Source organism: Dermacentor variabilis, chromosome 2 (genome assembly GCF_050947875.1).
Source record: "Dermacentor variabilis isolate Ectoservices chromosome 2, ASM5094787v1, whole genome shotgun sequence".
NCBI classification, from domain to species: Eukaryota; Metazoa; Arthropoda; class Arachnida; order Ixodida; family Ixodidae; genus Dermacentor; species Dermacentor variabilis.
The window spans coordinates 81135192-81157645 of record NC_134569.1 but is presented as its reverse complement, the minus strand read 5'-3'; the positions used below and the strand labels follow the sequence as shown (position 1 = coordinate 81157645).

Sequence of the window (22454 nt, the reverse complement as noted above, 5' to 3'; positions counted from 1 at the left end):
AGTCAGGCACACGGTGCAGGAGAACGAGTATTGTTCAAAATGACTGACCTGATGCGGCCGTTTAAGCTTGGAGAGGACATTGGTTTGTTCCTGGTTAACTTTGAGCGAACGTGCGAGAAGCAGGGGTTCTCTCGGGAAACGTGGCCACAGCGCTTGCTCACTTTGTTACCCGGCGAGGCGGCCGACGTAGTCGCTCGCTTGGATAGAGAGGAAGCAGAGGATTTCGACAAAGTAAAATCGAGTCTGCTAAAAAAGTACCGGCTGTCTGCGGAGGCGTTCCGTCGGAAGTTTCGGGAAAATGAGAAAGGCAGAAGTGAGTCATATACAGAGTTTGCGTATAGGCTTATGTCGAACATGCAGGAGTGGCTCAAAGAAGAGAAAGCGTTTGGTGACCACGATAAAGTTCTGCAGTGTTTCGGGCTAGAACAGTTTTATAGTCGGTTACCGGAGAACGTGCGATACTGGGTCTTGGATAGGCCAGACGTTTGTACGGTGGCTAGAGCCGCTGAGCTAGCCGAGGAGTTTGTGACGCGTCGAGCTCGCGGAGCTAAGGACGGTCAAAAGGGTGAATTTGGCTCGAAGTTTGAGAGGCCGAAGTTCACACCCATGAGAGCAAAGGGGAACACGCGTAGTGCGGATGCGAGTGGAAGCAGTGCGACCGAACCTAAGGAGACGGCGGCAGCCGAAGCCGAACGCAGAAAGCGGTTCGAGATGAGGCAAGCGCGCGTTTGTTATACGTGCCAGAAGCCGGGTCACTTTTCGGCGCAGTGTCCGGAAACAACACCAAAAGTTGTGTTTTTTTCAATAGGCAGCACTGACGAGAACATGAAGCTTCTCGAGCCTTACATGCGAGACCTCCTCGTGAACGGGAAAGAGTGCCGAGTGCTTCGCGATTCCGCAGCTACGATGGATGTAGTTCACCCGTCTTACGTAGAACCCCATATGTTCACGGGCGAGTGCGCATGGATCAAGCAAGCCGTGGAAGCTCATAGCGTGTGTCTGCCAGTAGCAAAGGTGCTTATTGAAGGACCTTTCGGAGCGCTTGAGACGGAGGCGGCAGTGTCATCTATGCTGCCCCCCCAGTACCCGTACCTATTTTCAAACAGGTCCGATCACCTCCTGCGCGAGAAGGGGCTTTTGTTTGGTGAAGCTAGTGTTCAGGCCTTAACCAGATCGAAGGTTCGGGAGCTCGCTGCAAAGGCGGTAGTTGCGGGGCCGACGTTATCAAACAACGAAAAAGGGTCAGAGGCGCAGCAAGCTGATATTCCGAGCACGCCCGAACTGAATAAACTTGAGTCTGTAACGTTAAAGGCGCCAGATACTGGAGAGGAAACGCCCGACGCGGGAAAGTTAGAAGAGCTATCTACTGATTTGCTCATCGCGCCTACGTCAGACGGACTTGATAGGTTGCTAAAAGTCAGCCGGTCGGCTTTGATAGCCGAGCAAAAAAAGGATGGCAGCCTGGAAAACATTCGCTGCAATGTCAAGGAAGGTATCGCCAGGAAAACTGCGCGTTTTGTGGAAAGGGGTGGAGTCCTGTACCGGAAGTATCTAGACCGCAGAGGAGTGGAGTTCGATCAGCTGGTCGTGCCTCAATGCTATCGTCAGGATCTGTTGCGCTTGTCACACGGGGGTTCGTGGTCCGGACACCTAGGAGTTAAGAAAACTAAGGACCGTCTCTTGCAAGAGTACTATTGGACAGGGTGTTTTCGGGACGCAGACCATTTCGTGAGGACATGTGACACTTGTCAGCGGGTGGGCAAACCAGGGGACAAATCGAGGGCGCCGTTGAAATTGGTACCTATCATTACGGAGCCTTTTAGACGGCTCGTTATTGATACTGTGGGACCTCTGCCGGTAACAGCCACGGGGTACAGACACATTTTGACTGTGATCTGCCCAGCGACAAAGTTCCCTGAAGCAGTGCCGCTTAAAGAACTCAGCTCAGTTGAGATAGTTAATGCACTACTGTCCATATTTGCGCGAGTTGGTTTCCCTGCGGAAATCCAATCAGATCAGGGCACAGTGTTTACTAGCGCTTTGACGACAACTTTTCTCGAAAGGTGTGGGGTAAAGCTGCTACACAGCTCAGTGTACCACCCACAGTCGAATTCCGTTGAGAAGCTCCACTCCGTCATGAAGCGCGTGTTGAGAGCGTTGTGTTTTGAACATCGAACTGACTGGGAGCTGTGTCTGCCTGGGGTGATGTTTGCTTTAAGGACCGCGCCGCATGCGGCTACGGGGTTTTCGCCAGCTGAACTGGTGTACGGTCGCTCGCTTCGATCTCCGCTTCGCATGCTTCGAGAATCATGGGAAGGTAGGGGCGACGACCCAGTCGTGGTGGAGTACGTGCTTAAGCTCCTCGAACGCTTAAGAAGGGCACAGGAGTTGTCAGGTGAAGCAATGACAAAGGCCCAGCAGAGGGCCAAGGTTTATTATGATCGGACAGCCAGGGCCCGTCGTTTTGAGGTTGGCGATGAGGTCATGATATTGCGCACATCGCTAAACAACAAACTAGACGTGCAGTGGGAGGGCCCAGCACGAATTGTTCAGAAACTGTCGGACGTTAACTACGTGGTAAGTCTGCCAGGAAAGCGGAAAGCACAGCAAGTTTACCACTGTAATCTGCTCAAACCTTATAGACAAAGGGAAGCAGTGGTGTGCATGATGGTAAACGTTCCTGAAGAGCTTCCGGTCGAGCTTCCAGGACTAGGCTCAGTGACGAACAGGGAAGACACCGGTCAAGTCATTAGTGACCTTATCAGTAAAGCACCGCTGTCGCCCGAGCAGAAAACCGAACTACACCAGCTATTACAAGAGTTTCAAGGTCTGTTCTCTGAGAGGCCTGGTAGGACTTCTGTACTTACTCATGATATAGAACTTACCTCCACAGAGCCAGTACGATCCAAGGCGTATCGGGTGTCACCCCGCCAGAGCGATATTATGGAGGCTGAGGTAAAGAAAATGCTACAGCTCGGTGTTATTGAGGCAGGTGAGAGTGATTATACCTCCCCTTTGATTTTAGTTGAGGTACCGGGCAAGGAACCTCGTCCTTGCGTCGACTACCGCAGGCTTAATTCCATCACTAAGGATCAAATTTATCCGATCCCTAACATCGAGGAGCGCCTTGAGAAAGTTAGTAGCGCTCAGTTTATTTCCACCCTAGATCTTGTCAGGGGTTATTGGCAGGTTCCACTTACAGAAGAGGCTAGTAGGTATGCGGCGTTCATTTCACCAATGGGAACATTCCGTCCTAAAGTGTTGAGTTTTGGTTTGAAGAACGCGCCATACTGTTTTTCAAGTCTCATGGATAAAGTGCTGCGGGGACAGCAAGAATTCGCTTTACCGTATCTAGACGACGTAGCGATATTCTCCGCATCCTGGTCTGAGCATATGACACACTTGCGGGCAGTGCTAACCCGCCTGCGCGAAGCGGGCTTGACAGTCAAGGCTCCTAAGTGCCAGTTAGCACAGGCCGAGGTTGTCTACCTCGGTCACGTGATTGGTCAGGGTCGTCGCCGCCCCTCTGAAATAAAAGTGGCCGCTGTGCGAGACTTTCCGCAACCGCGCACCAAGACCGATATTCGGTCGTTCTTGGGTGTCGCCGGCTACTATCAGAGGTACATCCCTAGGTACTCTGATATCGCGGCTCCCCTGACGGATGCTCTAAGAAAGACAGAGCCTCAAACAGTCGTCTGGGACGAGACAAAGGAAAGAGCTTTTAGCGCCCTAAAGAGTGCCCTAACAAGCCAGCCTGTGCTACGATCGCCAGACTATACAAAAGGGTTCATTGTTCAGTGCGATGCTAGTGAGCGAGGCATGGGCGTTGTACTGTGCCAACGGGAAAATGGAGAAGTAGAACACCCCGTCCTGTATGCTAGTCGTAAGCTGTCCAGTCGTGAGCAGGCGTATAGCGCCACCGAGAAAGAGTGTGCGTGTCTCGTGTGGGCCGTTCAGAAATTGTCATGCTATCTAGCCGGCTCGAGGTTTATCATTGAGACGGATCACTGCCCTCTCCAATGGCTGCAGACCATCTCTCCCAAAAATGGCCGCCTCCTGCGCTGGAGCCTCGCTTTACAACAATATTCCTTTGAGGTGCGTTACAAAAAGGGGAGTCTCAACGGTAACGCCGATGGCTTAAGTCGAAGCTCCTAACGTAGGAATCAGCCTCAAAATTGTTTGTTACTGATGTTTTTCTTCCTGAGGCAGGATTTTTTTTAACATATTGCTTTTGTTTAGTGTTTCAAAGTGATGATATGCTTTCTAGTGCAATTTTTCAATTTGTGGACGCGTTCTGAGTGATGCTAGACTTCTGTAAGGAACTAGGCAGTGGTATAAAAAGGGGAAAGAGCCTGGCAGGGCTTAGTGAGGGTTGTGCCGTGCTTGCTGACTGAGCGGTTGAGTTTCAGCGTAGTTCTAACGCTTGCCGGGAACGAGAACAAAAATGTGAACTCTCCCGAAGTCACTTTGCAGTGTCCCGTGCGAACCTGAACGAGAGAACGAGGCCTTCTCTGTGCGCTGCGCTCAAGAAACGTCGAGGGACGCCCGACTTCGGTTATGAGCATCATCGAGCGACATCCCTCCGGACAGCGGATGCAGTCCCCTGTCCATCGGGATCTCCTTCCCCCGGCGGGGCGGTCTGTTGCGTTTCGCCTGCGACACGTGGTTTTGCCGGCGCGACTGCGGCGGGGCGGCAGACATTTTGGCCCGATCGTCGTCGCCGCAACACTCATCGGCAGGTGTTTCCAGGCGCGACTGCGGCGATGCGACCGCAAAGGATCACCCTCTCATTCCAGTCATTGTGCCCGAAACAGGCGATGCCAAAGCAGGGATCATCCTCTCATTCCAGTCATTGTGCCCGAAACAGGCGATGCCAAAGCAGGGATCATCCTCTCATTCCAGTCATTGTGCCCGAAACAGGCGATGCCAAAGCAGGGATCATCCTCTCATTCCAGTCATTGTGCCCGAAACAGGCGATGCCAAAGCAGGGATCATCCTCTCATTACAGTCATGGTGCTACGGCAGCGCTACAACAGGGTGCTACGAGATCGTGCTCGACGGGGTGCTACGAGATCGTGCTCAACATGGTGCTACGGCAGCGCTACGACAGTGTGCGTCACCATTAGCCCATTGTACATTCACATGCTCGTCTTTTGAGGGGTTCCTTCTTGCCCTCAACTGCGAGAGTATAAAAACAGCTGCCCCCGGACGCCAAAAGGAGGGCTCCGATTTCTTCTGTTGAGTGAAGTGCTCTCCCGTCTCTCTACTTCGGTCAAACCTGACCGCCAACTCTTTGCGATGTTAAAATAAACAAGTTGTTTCGTTGTTACGAGTCGACTCATGCTTTGCCGGGACCTTCGGATGCTTCCAGTTGTACCCCAGGCCGCCAGGCCAACGCTACCCTTGGGGCTTGCGACCCAGGTACAACCACGGGCGTCAGCGCCGAGTTCCCAACAGATCGTACCAGCAGTCCGATCCAAACACGGCGCTGAACTATCCTAGCGTATTCACTCTTGAAGTGCTGCCACATATGTATGCCAAATGTCCTATAGCGTTAATTAGTTGTACTAAAATTGTTGAGTCGCGCTTACGTTTATTTCCAACTTATAGCAAGGCCAATGAGGCCCACTGGAATAAATAAATGAATTCGCCACACAAAAGGAGAGAGAGAGCAAGGATAGGAAAGGCAGGGAGGTCAACAAGATGAGCGTCTGGATTCCTACCCTACACTGTATGTCAGAAAAAGAGGGAGAGAGTGCACGTGGGAGAATGCACTGGACTAGTGGTCACTCAGGACGGTGCACTTCATTCATGAATAATGTCGCTAGAAGCCTCAGTACAAGCATAACCGATAGAACATAATACCATAATGAATAAAATTAAGTTTTTAGCATCCTTATGGTACTTCAATCACTTTACGGGGATCGCTGTTCGAGGAACTCCTTGACGCCGACTTGGAGCAGTGGGTATCGGTCAGTGCTGGTGTTCCCTGAACCTCTTTGATGCAACCTTGGGTTACTAGGTATACACGACACTGCAAACGCATGTGCCGCCTCTACAATGACGAACAAGATCTTTTAAATTTATCCGATGTTGAGTGAAATCGAACCCACGTTCCAAGGGTTCCTCAAGGACAGAAGCTCGACGCATTAGCAGGCTGCGCTACAAATGCACGGGATATGGGCTGGTTTTCAATGAACGCCTTTCACGTCAACGATTTAGCGAGCTGCGCCATGACCGCACTGGGTATGCGCTGCTCTTCATGAACGTCTCGCCAAGTTGTGTCACTGAATCTGCGCCACTGACTGTACGGCAAGCGACAGTACAATTCTCAGCGCTGGAAGGCAGCGGCGCAGCACGCTTCTCGTCTTGGAGGCCACGTGGCTTTCTCGGCAGCCTCACTAGATGGTAACATATTTAACAGGGATAAGCGGCCTAGTTGGTGGTCGTTATTGGAATGCATCATGTAACCGCACAAAAACAAGGGACAAAGAAGAAACACACAGGACAGGTGCGGATCCGCACCTGTCCTGTGTGTTCCTTCTTTGTCCCTTGTTTTTGTGCGGTTACATGATGCATTTCCCTAGATGGCGCAGCGTGTTCAGAAATGAGCGCTAAAGAGGAGTAGCACTGCAATACAGACCTCATACATAACTCGTACTCCTTTCGACGACGGCCCTATGTTGTATGGCTATATTGATTCAGTGCGAGCGCATTACCATCGACAGCGGACGGGAGAGTAGTTCTGACGACTTTTTATTCTCCAGCTTCTGTTAGGCCGTAATGTTATAGGTACAGAAATGAATGTGCTTGTGGAATGTGCGAGTAGATTCTTACACATGTGAACGCTTCAAATCGTATTAACCATGTGTTGTTTGTACAATATCTTGAGTAGCGATGCATTGCGAAAAAGTGACGAGGAATTTTTCATGATCTACGTTTGTGGAAGTCATCCGCGCCATGCAGTTTGTAGAATTAAGTGAAAAGCATAACTACGTATATGCCGATGATTTCTTTTTTGCGATCCCCATTTATTGTCTGAAAGTATTAAGCACAACCAATCAAACAGATCACTAGTTTCTTTTTTCTTTTACGTCTGGGAGGGAGGGGGGAGTGGAGATAACACTTCATTTTGTTCAGGAACATTTTCTGCCTGGGAAATAATGAATTGAATGTGGGCCTTTGAAGCCCGTTAAATTTGGTTTATTGGCTTGCCTCATCGGAGGAGCTGTAAGTAGCACTTTAGTAAGCAATACCTTAGTCATAACAAACAGCAATAGTAAGGCGAAGGAGAGATAAGGTACTGATTATTCGAAATTTTCACTGATTTTTTCCTGCAACCCATGGCATGTACATCCTAGTTACCTGAGAGTGTTCCCTCGTACGTTTCCTACAATGTTTTCTAAGTAAAGCCCTTTGAGCACATGGAGTCATCATCATCATCATCATCAGCCTAGTTACGCCCACTGCAGGGCAAAGGCCTCTCCCATACTTCTCCAACTACCCCGGTCATGTACTAATTGTGGCCACGTTGTCCCTGCAAACGTCTTAATGTCATCCGCCCACCTAACTTTCTGCCGCCCCCTGCTACGCATCCCTTCCCTTGGAATCCAGTCCGTAACCCTTAGTGACCATCGGTTATCTTCCCTCCTCATTACGCCGGCCCATGCCCATTTCTTTTTCTTGATTTCAACTAAGATGTCGTTTACCCGCGTTTGTTGCCTCACCCAATCTGCTCTTTTCTTATCCCTTAACGTCACACCCATCATTCTTCTTTCCATAGCTCGTTGCGTCGTCCTCAATTTCAGCAGAACCCTTTTCGTAAGTCTCCAGGTTTCTGCCCCATATGTGAGTACTGGTAACACACAGCTGTTATACACTTTCCTTTTGAGGGATAGTGGCAACCTGCTGTTCATGATTTGAGAATGCCTGCCAAACGCACCCCAGCCCATTCTTATTCTTCTGGTTATTTCAGTCTCATGATCCGGATCCGTGGTCACTACCTGCCCTAAGTAGATGTAGTCCCTTACCCCTTCCAGTGCTTCGCTACCTATCGTAAACTGCTGTTCTCTTCCGAGCCTGTTAAACATTACTTTAGTTTTCTGCAGATTAATTTTCAGACCCACCATGCTGCTTTGCCTCTCCAGGTCAGTGAGCATGCATTGCAATTGGTCTCCTGAGTTACTAAGCAAGGCAATATCATCAGCGAATCGCAAGTTGCTAAGGTATTCTCGATCAACTTTTATCCCCAATTCTTCCCACTCCAGGCCTCTGAATACCTCCTGTAAACATGCTGTGAATAGCATTGGAGATATCGTATCTCCCTGTCTGACGCCTTTCTTTATAGGGATTTTGTTGCTTTCTTTGTGGAGGACTACAGTGGCTGCGGAGCCGCTATAGATATCTTCCAGTATCTTTACATATGGCTCATCTACCCCCTGATTCCGTAATGCCTCCATGACTGCTGAGGTTTCGACTGAATCAAACGCTTTCTCGTAATCAATGAAAGCTATATATAACGGTTGGTTATATTCTGCACATTTCTCTATCACTTGATTGATAGTGTGAATATGGTCTATTGTTGAGTAGCCTTTACGGAATCCTGCCTGGTCCTTTGGTAGACAGAATTCTAAGGTGTTCCTCATTCTATTTGCGATTACCTTAGTAAATACTTTGTAGGCAACGGACAGTAAGCTGATCGGTCTATAATTTTTCAAGTCTTTGGCGTCCCCTTTCTTATGGATTAGGATTATGTTAGCGTTCTTCCAAGATTCCGGTACGCTCGAGGTTATGAGGCATTGCGTATACAGGGTGGCCAGTTTCTCTAGAACAATCTGACCACCATCCTTCAACAAATCTGCTGTTACCTGATCCTCCCCAGCTGCCTTCCCCCTTTGCATAGCTCCTAAGGCTTTCTTTACTTCTTCTGGCGTTACCTGTGGGATTTCGAATTCCTCTAGGCTATTCTCTCTTCCACTATCGTCGTGGGTGCCACTGGTACTGTATAAATCTCTATAGAACTCCTCAGCCACTTGAACTATCTCATCCATATTAGTAACGATATTGCCGGCTTTGTCTCTTAACGCACACATCTGATTCTTGCCTATTCCTAGTTTCTTCTTCACTGTTTTTAGGCTTCCTCCGTTCCTGAGAGCCTGTTCAATTCTATCCATATTATAGTTCCTGATGTCCGCTGTCTTACGCTTGTTGATTAACTTAGAAAGTTCTGCCAGTTCTATTCTAGCTGTAGGGTTAGAGGCTTTCATACATTGGCGTTTCTTGATCAGATCTTTCGTCTCCTGCGATAGCTTACTGGTTTCCTGTCTAACGGAGTTACCACCGACTTCTATTGCGCACTCCTTAATGGTTCCCATGAGATAGTCGTTCATTGCTTCAACACTAAGGTCCTCTTCCTGAGTTAAAGCCGAATACCTGTTCTGTAGCTTGATCCGGAATTCCTCTAGTTTCCCTCTTACCGCTAACTCATTGATTGGCTTCTTGTGTACCAGTTTCTTCCGTTCCCTCCTCAAGTCTAGGCTAATTCGAGTTCTTACCATCCTATGGTCACTGCAGCGTACCTTATTTGCAACATAAGATTGCTTTCGGTAAATGAGACCATGGTACCCGAAACTACAACTCACTTACTGCATAATTTATCCTCAAAACAGTGCCATAGCTAAGTTTACAAGCCATTGACACGCTAGCGGATTTAAGATCCATTTGTATCGAGCATGTCATGTGCTTTAGAAGAGAACTGCTGGGCTAGTTGGTTATCTGAAATAATAAATGACTTTTGCGCCAAAACTTGTTTATTGTCCGTGTTGTCTCCTTTCTTGTGCGTGTGGCTTTGGCGCAAAAATCATTTATCATGCCATGTGGCACGCCAGGGGCATTTCTCCGCACATTTATAAACGCCTCTGTGGATGTGACTGTGCTGAAATGAATTGATTTTTTTTTCGTATAGGACCAAAGTAGAGAACTCAGTTGAAAGCATGCGCGGAGCCACGACGTCGGAGTGCTGATGTGGCTTCCGGTGGCCGCCGGATGGGCATCTGGGCTTCGAGGGCACGAGACGACAACATGCAACTGACAAAGAACGGTCCCGTCGATGTAGCCTCCTCCGACGGGAGCATAGAAGACGAAAAATCAGACATGGCGGATCATTCTGAGCCATCCTCATCGGCTGACTTGCACGGTAAGGAGAGAGATGGAAGAACCACCAAATGCTCTTCTCAGCAGCGTGTTCGCTGGCGATTGTTCCTGAAAATATATGCAAGAAGAGTGAGGATGGGGCGATTTCAAAATTTGACCACAGCTGAGCTGAGGAGGCGCTACAATTATCGAGGTGTAGGGAAACGAAGTAAGTTCCAAGGCAGCTTTTGCACAATGTGTTAACGTATGGCAGGCAGAGCAGAATGATGTCTTTCTCTCTGCAAGCGATAGGCGTTGGCAAAAGAAAAAAAAACATATTTAATTTTTCATTTGCACTCGGCGTATATCCATGCTGTAAACGCGAATAGTATTAGTGTGCAAGAATGCTGGTTTAAAAACGTGGTAGCATGTTTCGGTTTCCAGTATGCCTCATTTGAGCATCCTGATATCTTTTTAATGTGTTTAGCATTCATTCGAAACTAACCGCGATTTCTTGGGACTATAGAACGTTTTCTTGTGGCTCGATTTCGAAGATAGTGCACTTTAACACAACGGTATAAACCGCACGGTGGTACGGTACCATTGTGAGGTGGTATCGGTAATAATGGTAGCATCGTTAGTAACGGCGCCGGTCTGATGCGCTGGCACGGGTACTGTTAGGATGCGGTGGTACCATGCGGTACCGCAGGTTGGTAGGGTGAAAATGAGAGCGTTCTGGTATTCACCTCTCGTGACAGCTAGCGTTTTGAGACGCTCTCGTTGAGACACTGCGCCTCTGGTCGACGACACGGACGATGCCGTTTGAGACGCTGCACAGGGGTTGCGAACTGGTATTTGAGTAATCGGCGCTCTAAGTACTAGTTGGCTCCCGCGTACGGGTAAGAAACGATGTTGCGGAGAGCACCACTGATAACACATAGTGCAAAATATTGCTACAAATAACCGCCTTTCAAAGCACACTTAAGGCATTCTTGGATAGCGATGGGCATTGGTCCTTCCTAATGTTTTCTTTTTTTGCGAGATCCAGAACAGCTAGCGTTGATTAATATTGTGATGCTCAGATCTAGAGGAAAAGGGGGCAGGAATTCACAGGAAATTATGGTATACGACTCCTCTCCTATGACCCTTGCAGACTCTGGGATAACCGATACCGACGACGAACCTTGGGGCATCAACGTGATACCACCGGATACTGTAACACTACACTGGGGACCACCGGCAAGGGGCGCAATCCGGGCGCTGTCGTACATCGTCGAGAAGAGAGACCCTTCCGACCAGGACTGGGTGCCTGTTGTCATTCTGGATGCCGACATCACCAGCTACGTCATCCGTGATCTGGACTTGCGTTCCGAGCATTGCTTTCGAGTGCTGGCCAGGAGCTCCATGGGGCTCACCACCGTCCTCGAGACGGATCGCCCTGTGCAGCTGCGAGAAGACGAATGTAAGCAAGGAGGCGTTGTCGACGAAATAATAGTTGTGACGGGCCAGGGTGCAGCGAGCATGGAAAATTCATCAATCACCTATTGGTTCTCTTCTGCAAGACTTTAACTGTCTCGATATTTTTGTTTTCCTCGTCTACGGGTCAATGCGTTTTGGAAAAGGAAGACGTTAAACTCTATGGTGCTAAACGTAAATAAACATTTGTAGCCGGAATAAGTTAGGCGTACGTCATAAGTACGCCTAAACTAGTATAAGAAGATTAAGAGCAAATCAACCTTTACCTAGGTTGACACACCATAAAATAAACGGTGCATACATCAAAACAAGCAGGGAAGGACACAGAGTCAGTGTTGAACCCCCATTGTGTGACTGCGATTCCTCGAATTCAGACGTCTCTGTGACTGCCTATATGCACCGTGCGCCCGTCCAGCAAGCGCCACCGGTGGCGCAAACTTTGCCCGTGGCATGTAAATCTGCAGTTTCTAGGAGAAATTTATCGCGCAATGTGTGATCAGTGTCCTTCAGTGATTTAGTAAATTTACACTCCATAAATCACTTTTTCAGCTTTGAAAGGGCCCTGGAGCACGTTTTATGGAAGTCAAGAAATGCACTTGAAGTTGAACTGAACTATTTCAGCAATACTTTGCAGCAAAAAGTATTTCTCTGCGTTCAGCAGGAGCGGAGTTTTTGGCAATGAAGGAAAAATCGCCTCTGGTCCATTTTACGGTGCTCCCGCTTCTTCTTCAGTGCCTTGCACTGCGAAGACTTCGGTATAGGGGGGCGTTCCCGCAGCGCTCTGCTTACTGAACGTCACCATGGCTGGCATGTCAAATTTGATTTTGGATGCTCATGTAGATGCCACTATTTTCTTTTGGCACCTACGATGCGCCAAACGTGGTTGTCCTCAGGGAGCCGCTTGCGCTTTGGGAGCGGGCTCGACACGGCACCGTGTGGCGGCTGCGGTATCTATGCTACGTAGCAAACCGCAGCTACATGCATCTGCAGTGTGTACTGTGTATATGCTCAGCGTTTACTTTTTGCACCACATGGCTGCAACACTCCCGCGCATAGTGCAGGCAACGTGGTACGGACAGCTTTTGTCCTGCACCAGCATGACCGACGGATAGTATAGTCACATCCAATTTACGCAATTTGAAGCGCTGTGAATAGCTGAATACGAAGTGATGTCTACCAAGGCGTTTGGCCAGGAGCGGCCAGGAGTGAGCGTGAGCTGGCAAGCGTACGTGTGGTCTGAACTAAAACTTCGTGTGGTTCGAGGCTAGCCGAGTGTTTAAAACTAATCGAAATTAGCGAGACCCAACGGCTACCGCACCGATAAGTGGTGGCCAAAGTTTAATGCCTAAGCGGGCGGCCATGACGGAGCGTGAGCAGATTATTGTCGGCCTTTGCCGGAAATATGCAATTGTTATCAAAATTGAAAAGCAAATTTTCGCTTATTTGAGCCTGTTTATGAAACTACGTCAGTGAAGATGCACATTAAGTGTAGGAAGGAGCAGACTGTTCAAAAATCCTTCGTGATTGATGTCAGCTATATATACGCCAATAGCATCCGTCTATAGGAATCTTGCATCTGACGACGTGTGCAAGCCGCCGGCCGCTTAGAAGCGAATGAGGAGGACGCCTCGTTTGAAAAGAGAGTCTTTTATAGAAAGGTGACTTCTCACACTGCTTGCGAGCTCCACGCGCCGCGCACAACTGCAAATTTGGCTGAGATGTTAACAACAGCCCATGCTATTCGCGGCCTGCGTGTTCTTCCTATGCCCGAGGGATACGTTTAGGACGCCTTTAAACATCACAAATACTGGCTCACGCATAACACATTACGTATGTGCGAGAACAACGTGATTCAATAATATTAAGTCTACATATATTGGCCATTCAAAGCACAAAGAAATGCCACACACGCGATGAAAAGCATTTGGCGAGTGTGACATGACTGCATCTTGCTATTTTCGCGTATATTCTTTGGGATATAGATTTTCGCGCAAATTGCGAACGGTGATATCAAAACCCCGAGACCATAACCATGGACTCCTATTCACTTTTGTTATTTTTCATTAATTGTTGTCATTCGCATGCACATCCCACAATGATGGTCGTAAAACAAGCAGCAAAGGCCGGTCTGAACGACAACAAATATTGCTTCAAATTGCTGATGATAGCAAGACAACAAAAGCTACGTCGAATAACCCACCACAGTGGAGGGAACATCAGATATAACAGGTGGCCTAAATTCAATGTTTGATCCCATCGTCAATGGCCTTGCACTGCTGCTTGCAGGAGCTCGGTGAACAGTGAAACTTGTGATGTAAAAAACGCGATGGGCGCCTTTCTCCTCCTCAGAAGATAAGACTATCAGAATTCTCAAACGTGCGTTTTCCAGCCAAGCAACAGCTATCCAAGGTTTTCAATGGTCGAGTCACTATGGTATTGAGTGACTGAAATCGCCGTGATTGCGATTTGTCTTCTATCTTTCGCTATTTTTGTAGCTGTCTGTGAATCCCACAACACAAAAAATTTGTGCGAACTTCATATGCCTATCAACAGGCTATGATATACGAGATAAGCGCCAAGACCAACCATCACAGCGCAACTTCAGTGTGACAAGCCTGAGATTTGCTGGAAACCACGAGGTGGTCACATGTTTCTGTCCGCGGAGGCACCGAAAAAAGGCGCTGGCACTCCCAATAACATGCATATATGCCATTTTGCTCAGATGTTGACGTATCCTCTGAGTTTTCTTTTGGCAATGTCTCTTTCAGGCTCGTTATCTCGTAAGCACGAAATTCGTTATGCAAGTAGTGTCATTTTTATTCTTCAAATTAACAACGAAGTTGTTTGCGAAATGTATACTGTCTAATGGAGCCTCTCAAGCCGCTCATCAGTCAATTGGTTGGTTGGTCTGCCGCTATATATGGTTGATACCTACCACGAAGGATTGACCAGGAATCGGATAGAATTTGTCGTCAGAAAAAGCTCTAATGAAATATTTCGATAGGATTAAATGATCAGTAAAATAGCATAATGTTTTAATAATTTAGCAAACAAATGGTCATGAATAAAATAAAAATTTCTCAATGACTGTGTAAACGAGAACAAAGGGGGTTAAGCGAGGAGCCCGATTTTTATTAGTCATATAATAAGAAGCCAACAAACACTGACACCAAGGACAACATAGGGGAAATTACTTGTGCTTAATAAATGAAATAAAGAAACGATAAATTAATGGAAATGAAAGGGAATGAAAAAAACAACTTGCCGCAGCTGGGGAACGATCCCACAACCTTCGGATTTCGCGTGCGACGCTCTACCAATTGAGCTACCGCGGCGCCGCTTCCCCATCCACTTTCTTGGGTATTTATGTTTCCTAGTAGAAACCTTGGCGGCGGATGTGAAACATCCTTTCTGCCGCAGACGTCACGAGACCGTGATCTTTTTGGGTGAAAGCAACCGGTCAATAAACCCACACATGCTACCTGAAGGCATCAGTGTTGCCGGATCCTAGACCCTCGTTATGCAATAAACGGTGGTGTAAGTGCTTGTTGCCTTCTTATGATATGATCAATGACTGTGTGGACATTCCTATGACAATATCCTTCAGAGAAGGATCCCAAAGATAGAATTTTAGGAACGGAAAGCTTTTATCCAATACGGCGAAATAGTCCTTCTAAAATAGTTTTCTTTAATGACGAGAAACGATGGTATAATTCGAAGAAATTATCTCAGTGCACCAATCACTTCCTGCTGCTCCTCGGGAGCGCCGCCTCCTTCACATACCGTGTGCGAGCTTAAAGGTGTAGGTCGCGCCGTTATGCAAGCTCTCATGCTCTAACCGACAGGCTTTCTTTATTTTGATCCCTTTAGCTTCCTGCCTCAGCACAGCATATACAGCAGTTCAGCCGCAAGTCTGGTTAGCCTCCCTTCATTTCCTTCTTTTTTTATCCCTCTTTGGTGAAAATTTTTTTAATATGTAGTAGGATCAATTGAATTTGTGATTACGTGAAGGTTAACGGAAGCAGAAAAAATTGAAAGATTTACAACTAGCTGAATCAGAAACCTCGTCAAAGTTAAATTTACCGCACTATGTCGAACATTGACCTGTCACTTACTTCTAATTTATCGTTGTTATTCTTATGAACTGAAATGTTCTGCTATACTGAGAGCAAGACACTGAACGTACTGTTAGAAATCCTGTACTGACGTAGGAGGATTACGCAATTGTCTACGACATAACCACGTTGAGCGTGTCCATTGCAAAAGCAACGCAGACTTCATCACTTCGAATATAAACATCCTTACCACGGGAAAATATTAAATATCTTGAGCGTTCGAAGGGCTGCGAGAAGACAGCGGCAGCCTTAACCGGCAATGGGATGGGCGTTATAAGCGTCCCCTTTCGAACGGGGCGGTCGGTTGCGCCACCAAGCTATTGTTATTTTATTGCCTAATGTCCTACTTATGTTAAGAAATAAAAAAAAAACTAAGACATGATAAATTCCCATAAGCAAAGTTTCTGAACCCCTATTGTGAACTTTGTTTTTGTACGCCTCCGTTGTTTTTGTCGTTTCCCTACTTTTCTTCCACCACTCTTCCAATCGCCTCTTACTAATCTCTATGACGGACATCTTTACTTTCCCCGTGCTCTCGCTGAACCTAAGGGCTTCAAGGAGGTCAGTGGTACCTAAATCGACCACTGGGCAGATGTCTTCACATTCTAATAAAACATGTTCCATCGTTTCCCTAGATTTACCGCAGCAAGCACATGCTTCTCCTTCCTTCTTATATCTCGATTTATAGATGCGTGCTCTAAGGCATCCCGATCTCGTTTCAAAAAGTAATGAGCTTCCCTATGAGTTATCGTAACTTGTTTCTTTCCTGATTTCGTTTTTTCCTCTTAAGTATTTGCTCATGGAAGGTTTCTTTGCCATTGCCGCCAACCATGATATTACCTCAGCCTCTCTGACTTTCCGCTTGACATTCTTCGTTGCTGTGTTGCTCACCATCAGTCACGTACCCACGGGGGGGGGGGGAGCTCGGGAAGAGGCCCCCCCCCCCGTAACTAAACGGCCTACCCAGCCCCTCCCCCCACCCCCCACCCCACCCGCGCCACCACTTTTCACACACATTCTTAAAGCGCCGCCAAATCAATTTTGAGACTTGACAGCTATTCGGCGGTCCACATTTTGCTGCCTCTTCCACTCCTTTTGGATGGCGGTAGTTATCGGCTTCTCCTTAGGTGTGAAGGACAGTTTTCTCATCGATTCGGTGCCGGCGCGATTAACTCGAGATGCGTTCAGTTGTCACCATATATTGCAACGGTCACGCGCATCGATGTTACACTGTTAGTTGAATCTTCTTTGTCTAGACTGATGCAGCGACCAGGAAAGGGATTCAGTTCGCAGTCAGCTGGTCTGTATGCTCGTGGAATGAGCTGCAGCCGGAGACAATGCCAGTTGCGTTTAACTTTTCCTTTTGCTTCATTATTTCCTCGAGTGACGGCTCGTCGCGACGCTGGCAGATCCTTGAAACCATATACCCGTGATATAGGTTAGGTAAGGTGGAAAATAAAATCATGCGAAACAGCGTCCATGATCAAACTCTGCAAAAACCGTTAAACCCATAAGCAACATCAATGCCACTCGTTACTTTGTCTGGTTTTTCCTTAATTGTGCAGCATTTTTCATGCAAAATTTGCAGCTGGACACAAGAGACGCAAGGAGTTGAGAAATTAAGCGAGCTAAGGAACAGAGCCGAGGCAACAGCATAATAGGAAGGAAAAACGAAAATTATCAAATGTAACCGTTACTTGTGAAACTATTTATGGATCGACATCTTTTTATATGAAAAGGAAATAGAGAAAACACCGCCGGAAGTGGAGAAGGATTCCGTGTGTTTTGAATGATGCTTCTACCGTTATCAGTCTAGTCGCCTGTCGTAGTCACTTCTGTGCTATGCTTCTGTGGGTCTTTTTCTAACCTTCCGCGGTGGGCTCAACATGTCTAGAACCACACCGTCCTGCGCTCTACGCGGTTGTACCGGACTGGCCGCCACGCTTCGTTACGCAACTTCCCAGATAACAATACGAGTTGGTTTTGGCACTTATAACTTGGTAGAGCAGTAAACGAGGGATCCAAAAGAACTGTGATTGTTCCGCAAATATATATTTATGTGTATTTCTTCCAGAGTTAACTTTAAAACAAAGCGCTACTGCAAATATTTATTTTGCACTTTCGCTTGTTTACTTGTTCTTGGCAGTGTCCTTCCTGCGCTTCTTTCCTGTGCTAGTCCATTAGATGTGGTTCCTTGTTTGTCAAGCAAAGGAGCTAGAGGTCTATCTCACAGACGTACACCTGTGAGATAGACCCTATTTTATTTCTCTTTTGCGGGTTTACGCGGTTTTATAACGAACGGTTGGCATTATTCTCATTTACAGTAGTAAAGGTACCCGCCCCGCTCATTTGCACAGTCAGGTTACCTTGGGTTGGGCCCTCCCCGAAAAAAAATCCTGGGTACGTGCCTGCTCACCATACAGGCCGCATGCTTGCTGGTAAGCTTCCTAGTTCTTTTCCTCCACTTTGAATCAATGTTATTCCTGTACAAATACCTGAACACTCTCCCAGCCCATTTACTTTCTTCCTATTCCTCAGTCGTTCTTCATAATTAATTTTACTGTGAGCTTCCCTCCCTTCAAAACTTGTCCAGCCCATATCACCCTGCACAACTTCAATTGTAGTCTTCCCGTTAGCGCCGAAAGCGAGGCCTCCCACTGATATTTGGTTGCCATCGAGTCCTGATTGTACCCCTGATTTCAAGCAAGCATCCGCGTTTCCAAATGTAAGTCCTGATACCATTCCGCATAGCCCGGAGCACCTCGTACTTATTGTATCCCCATAGCGCTCTGTTTTTCATTATACCCGCATTTCTCTTCCCCTTCACTGTTATTGTTTTTTCCTGTGTTTCCAGATATCTATTGCCTTAGTTTACCCATATACGAAGGTGTTTATATTTTTTTACGCGAGGTATTTCCTGGCATTTACTAGCGTACAAAGAAGTCCGCACGTGCGCCCTCTTTCAGAAGCGGCCATTACTAACTGTCGGCAGCAAGTCTTCAGGCCTCAGACATGGTGCTGCCATCAAGCGGAATTGACGCAAACTAGCATTCAGCGTCGGCGCGATATACGATCTTCCCGTAGGTGCACTTCCCCCTCCGCGTTCGCTGTTTTCCATTTCCGTAAATGGCACTTATATGCAACCGAAATGAGCGACGCACGGGAACAGCTACGAATTATAATCAGTAGTTAAGACAAAATTAGTGAGTACTTGACGTACATATTGCCACTCAGTGGCTCGTCAAATATTTCACACAATCACCTGGCTCCAATACGAGAAGAAGCAATAGCAGGCGTGAAAATTGATTGTGGAATACTAAAAGTGTTGTCACTGAGTTACGTGCAAGTATATTTATTTACTTCAACTTCGACTGACATGCAATAGCGCAATTTTCCTCATATCAACAACAATTGCTCTCTCCCTCCTCGGAGACGGCTACTGAGCCTTAATTTAAGTGCAAAAGCAAGTCCCCATGCAATTAACGGCGGCGCCATAAAACATATGAGCCCGTATTCTGGAACTCCTTATGTTATTGCGTAGCATTTTTGCAAGATGACGTCACACACGTATTCGCTAAAGAGTTCACATTTACTTTGCACGGTACAATATGATAGGTGAGAGAATTAAGTGCTTTGGAAAGAACAAAAAAAAAGAAGATAGTGACTAAAAGACAAAATATATGGAAATGGAAAAGTATATAAGTACTTGTGGAAATGTACGATTCTTAATTCAATAAATTAGCAAGGAAGAAGTTTTCACATTCAAAAATTCAAGCTCTTTCTTAAGAAAGAGCTTGAGTTTTTGGCATAGTAGTCACATGACTCCTTTTCCTTGTCTTCTTTATCTTCAATGTGTCTGTTGCAGTGACTTCTGAGTGACTATATATATATATATATATATATATATATATATATATATATATATATGCTTACTAGCTGCAATAAGTCAATTGTTGAAAGTTAGCGCTCGTCCCGTGTTCCTGCTTCGTCCTTGTGTCGTTCTTGCGGTATGTATCCCAGCTTACGATCAATAAATTAGAGCGCTGCGGCCCTCGATAAAATTGCTGCGTGTGAAATGTAATCAGCGCTCATTCATTTCCAGCCCTAGCAGCCGAGCGACCCGATCCGCCTTCGACTCCCCTGCTCGTGGTTGTAACGGGACCATTCTCCATGGACGTAAAATGGACGGCACCTTTGTACGACGGCGGTCGTCCGGTGCTCGGATACGTGGTCGCAGTGAAGGAGCCGCGGAGGACACTTTGGATGGAGGTGATTAGTCTCTATTTTGCTGGCAATCGTGTAGCTCACAATAAGTTGCCTCGAAAACCAAACGCATAGATATGTGGGCAGACAAACCTGAGCATCCGGCTGCTCATGGCACGCAGAGCAACCCCGCATAATAAAAACCAATAATAAACTTCTATGTGAGACAACAGTGGAAGGTAAAAAAAAAAGAGAGTTTGAAGATATCACGCTTTCATGAAACAAACAGACAAGAACCGTGCATCTCCTTGCATTATTCAAATAACCTTAAAGAGCCAAGCGTTATGTTTTCACTTAGTGTGCATTTACCAAATTCGAGGCCGCATGAAGCACGCAAATGCTTAGCACCTCAGCTTAATCCATGTTGATGTGAAGTGACAGCTTACTTAACTGACTCTGGAAATAGTGGTCTTGCATCCATCAAGGGAGCTCTTTTCTTATCTAACCAATACAGGCTGCGCATTTCGGGGTTCTATCTGGCCAGCAACTTCCCACTATTTCGGATGTTGTTACGTGTGAAACAACGCTCCCACTGTAGCTAATTTCAGCGCAATAAAAAAAATGGAATGATGATACTTATATCCACATAAAATTAAAAAAAAAAAGCTCAGGGACTTAGAACAGTTCCGAGACCACGTGCTCTAGTTCTGATACGCAACCACTCAAGCACAACACACACTGCTGCAGGTTAGCCAAGTGAACGCCCCGAACGTGAAGACGCAGATACAGGACTTGGAAGAAGGGCACGAGTACCTGGTTCGTATCTACGCCTGGAATGAAGTTGGTGTGAGCGAGCCGCTTGAGACGCCCGAGGGCACCAAGATTGTTCGACCACCCGGTGAGCGACCAATTCAAACACGGAGGTGGTGACAAAACAGCGCCATCGCATGCCTTGACGATTCAAGGAGAAGGAAATTTTCATGGTACACGCTTGCATCTGCTACGTGCCGGATGCTCAATATCAGCTGCACCCGCGATTCAACAGGTCTTGACACTTAATTCTCCAACATGGCAGTGTTGCACGAACCTTTTCAATCCATACACCGTGTTCTCGGGAGCAATTGTTGCATATTATTTTTCCGCAACTAGCGCAGAGCCTATACGATACTGCTCTGAAATCAGTAGTACTTTTCTTGCTGTCGGAAACATCGACTTCCTGTGGCTTACGTTAATGCATACCGAGGAATATTAGACATTGCCCCTCCGGAAACCTGCTGACCTTCACCGCAATGCTACACCAATGATGTTTGATATTTGATATTTGAAATTATATTTCTAGTAACTTGCTCATTTACAGTACTTATAGATAACTTTCCTGCTGCGTTATAGCAGTGTTTTAATTTTGACCAAAACTGTGCTATAACGCAGCAAAGACGTTACGAGTATATATACGTGGAATAAATGCGGGTGCTAATAAAAGGGTGTACCCTCTCGACCTTGTTAATTGAATACTGTGGAAATATTGGCGGCGTTTTGCAATATTGTTATTTCAAAGCACTATTCATTCAGCCACGCTGATGCAGTGTCGTGAAGTTCGGCAGGCAGCCGAATGGGCAATGTCCAAAATTCCTGAAAATAGCACTGAGGATGCGAATGAGAGGAAGCTTATTGTTTACGCAGGTAAGCTTAGTATCAAGTGAGTACTTCACAATCTTGAGCTGTTTGTGGTGTCTTTATTTGTATGTACTAAGTTACACGTCAAAACAGACTGGACGTAATAATCTTTTTTTGTTATTCTAAATTCATCCCTTCATTTATCGCAAATGTTTGCCTCAGTGGTGCATCAGCGGATTATTTTACCAAATTAAACAAAATGAAGTATTATTCATTTGCAGAACAGAAACTAAGTTACGACATCGTCCTCAATACGACTCCGCCCCCCTACAAGAGCTCAGCAATCTGACGTACTCCAAAGTTGACCAGCATATATATATATATATATATATATATATATATATATATATATATATATATATATATATATATATATATATATATATATATATATATATATAGAGCAATGTCATTACCAGCTTGCTTTTATGTTAACTACAAGACGAGTCACCCCTGTCTTGCGCTAGCTGATTCCGCCTTGCACCTACAAACTTCCTAATTTCATCACCCTACCTAGTTTTCGGCAGTCCTAGGCTGCGTTTCCCTTCCCTGAGCACCCAACTCTAATGGTCCACAGGTTATCTACCCTAGGCATTACATTTCCTGCCTAACTCCATTTTTTTTCTCCTAACGTCAACTAGAAATACAGGGCCACGTAATACGAACAAAAAGCACATTATGGCATAAAAACACAAAATATTGTGTACAACAATCTTATACAGTTATTGCTCTGTTTTGTTAACGTTTGTCACGTTCAACCAGCTTCAGTATTCTTATTATATTTGATTTTATATTGCAATCAACTAAGGGGAACAATGTTTTTCTTTCATTAGTACTCTGCCATTTCGGTAATGA

The 22454-nt window shown here is 46.4% G+C and overlaps 1 protein-coding gene across 2 annotated transcripts in view; it reads left to right on the top strand.

Annotated features, from left to right (window-relative positions):
• MnM (myomesin and myosin binding protein) overlaps positions 1–22454 on the top strand; it is a 69178-nt gene that overhangs the window by 4325 nt on the left and 42399 nt on the right. The window contains exons 2-5 of one of the 2 annotated variants that reach the window (XM_075681069.1): positions 9965–10195; positions 11285–11593; positions 19825–19991; positions 20673–20823. In XM_075681069.1, the coding sequence (XP_075537184.1) occupies positions 10045–10195; positions 11285–11593; positions 19825–19991; positions 20673–20823 (778 nt within the window). In that variant the 5' untranslated portion in view covers positions 9965–10044. Of the gene's footprint in view, positions 1–9964; positions 10196–11284; positions 11594–19824; positions 19992–20672; positions 20824–22454 lie in introns of those variants that run through there. The other variant, XM_075681070.1, reaches the window with a different exon arrangement.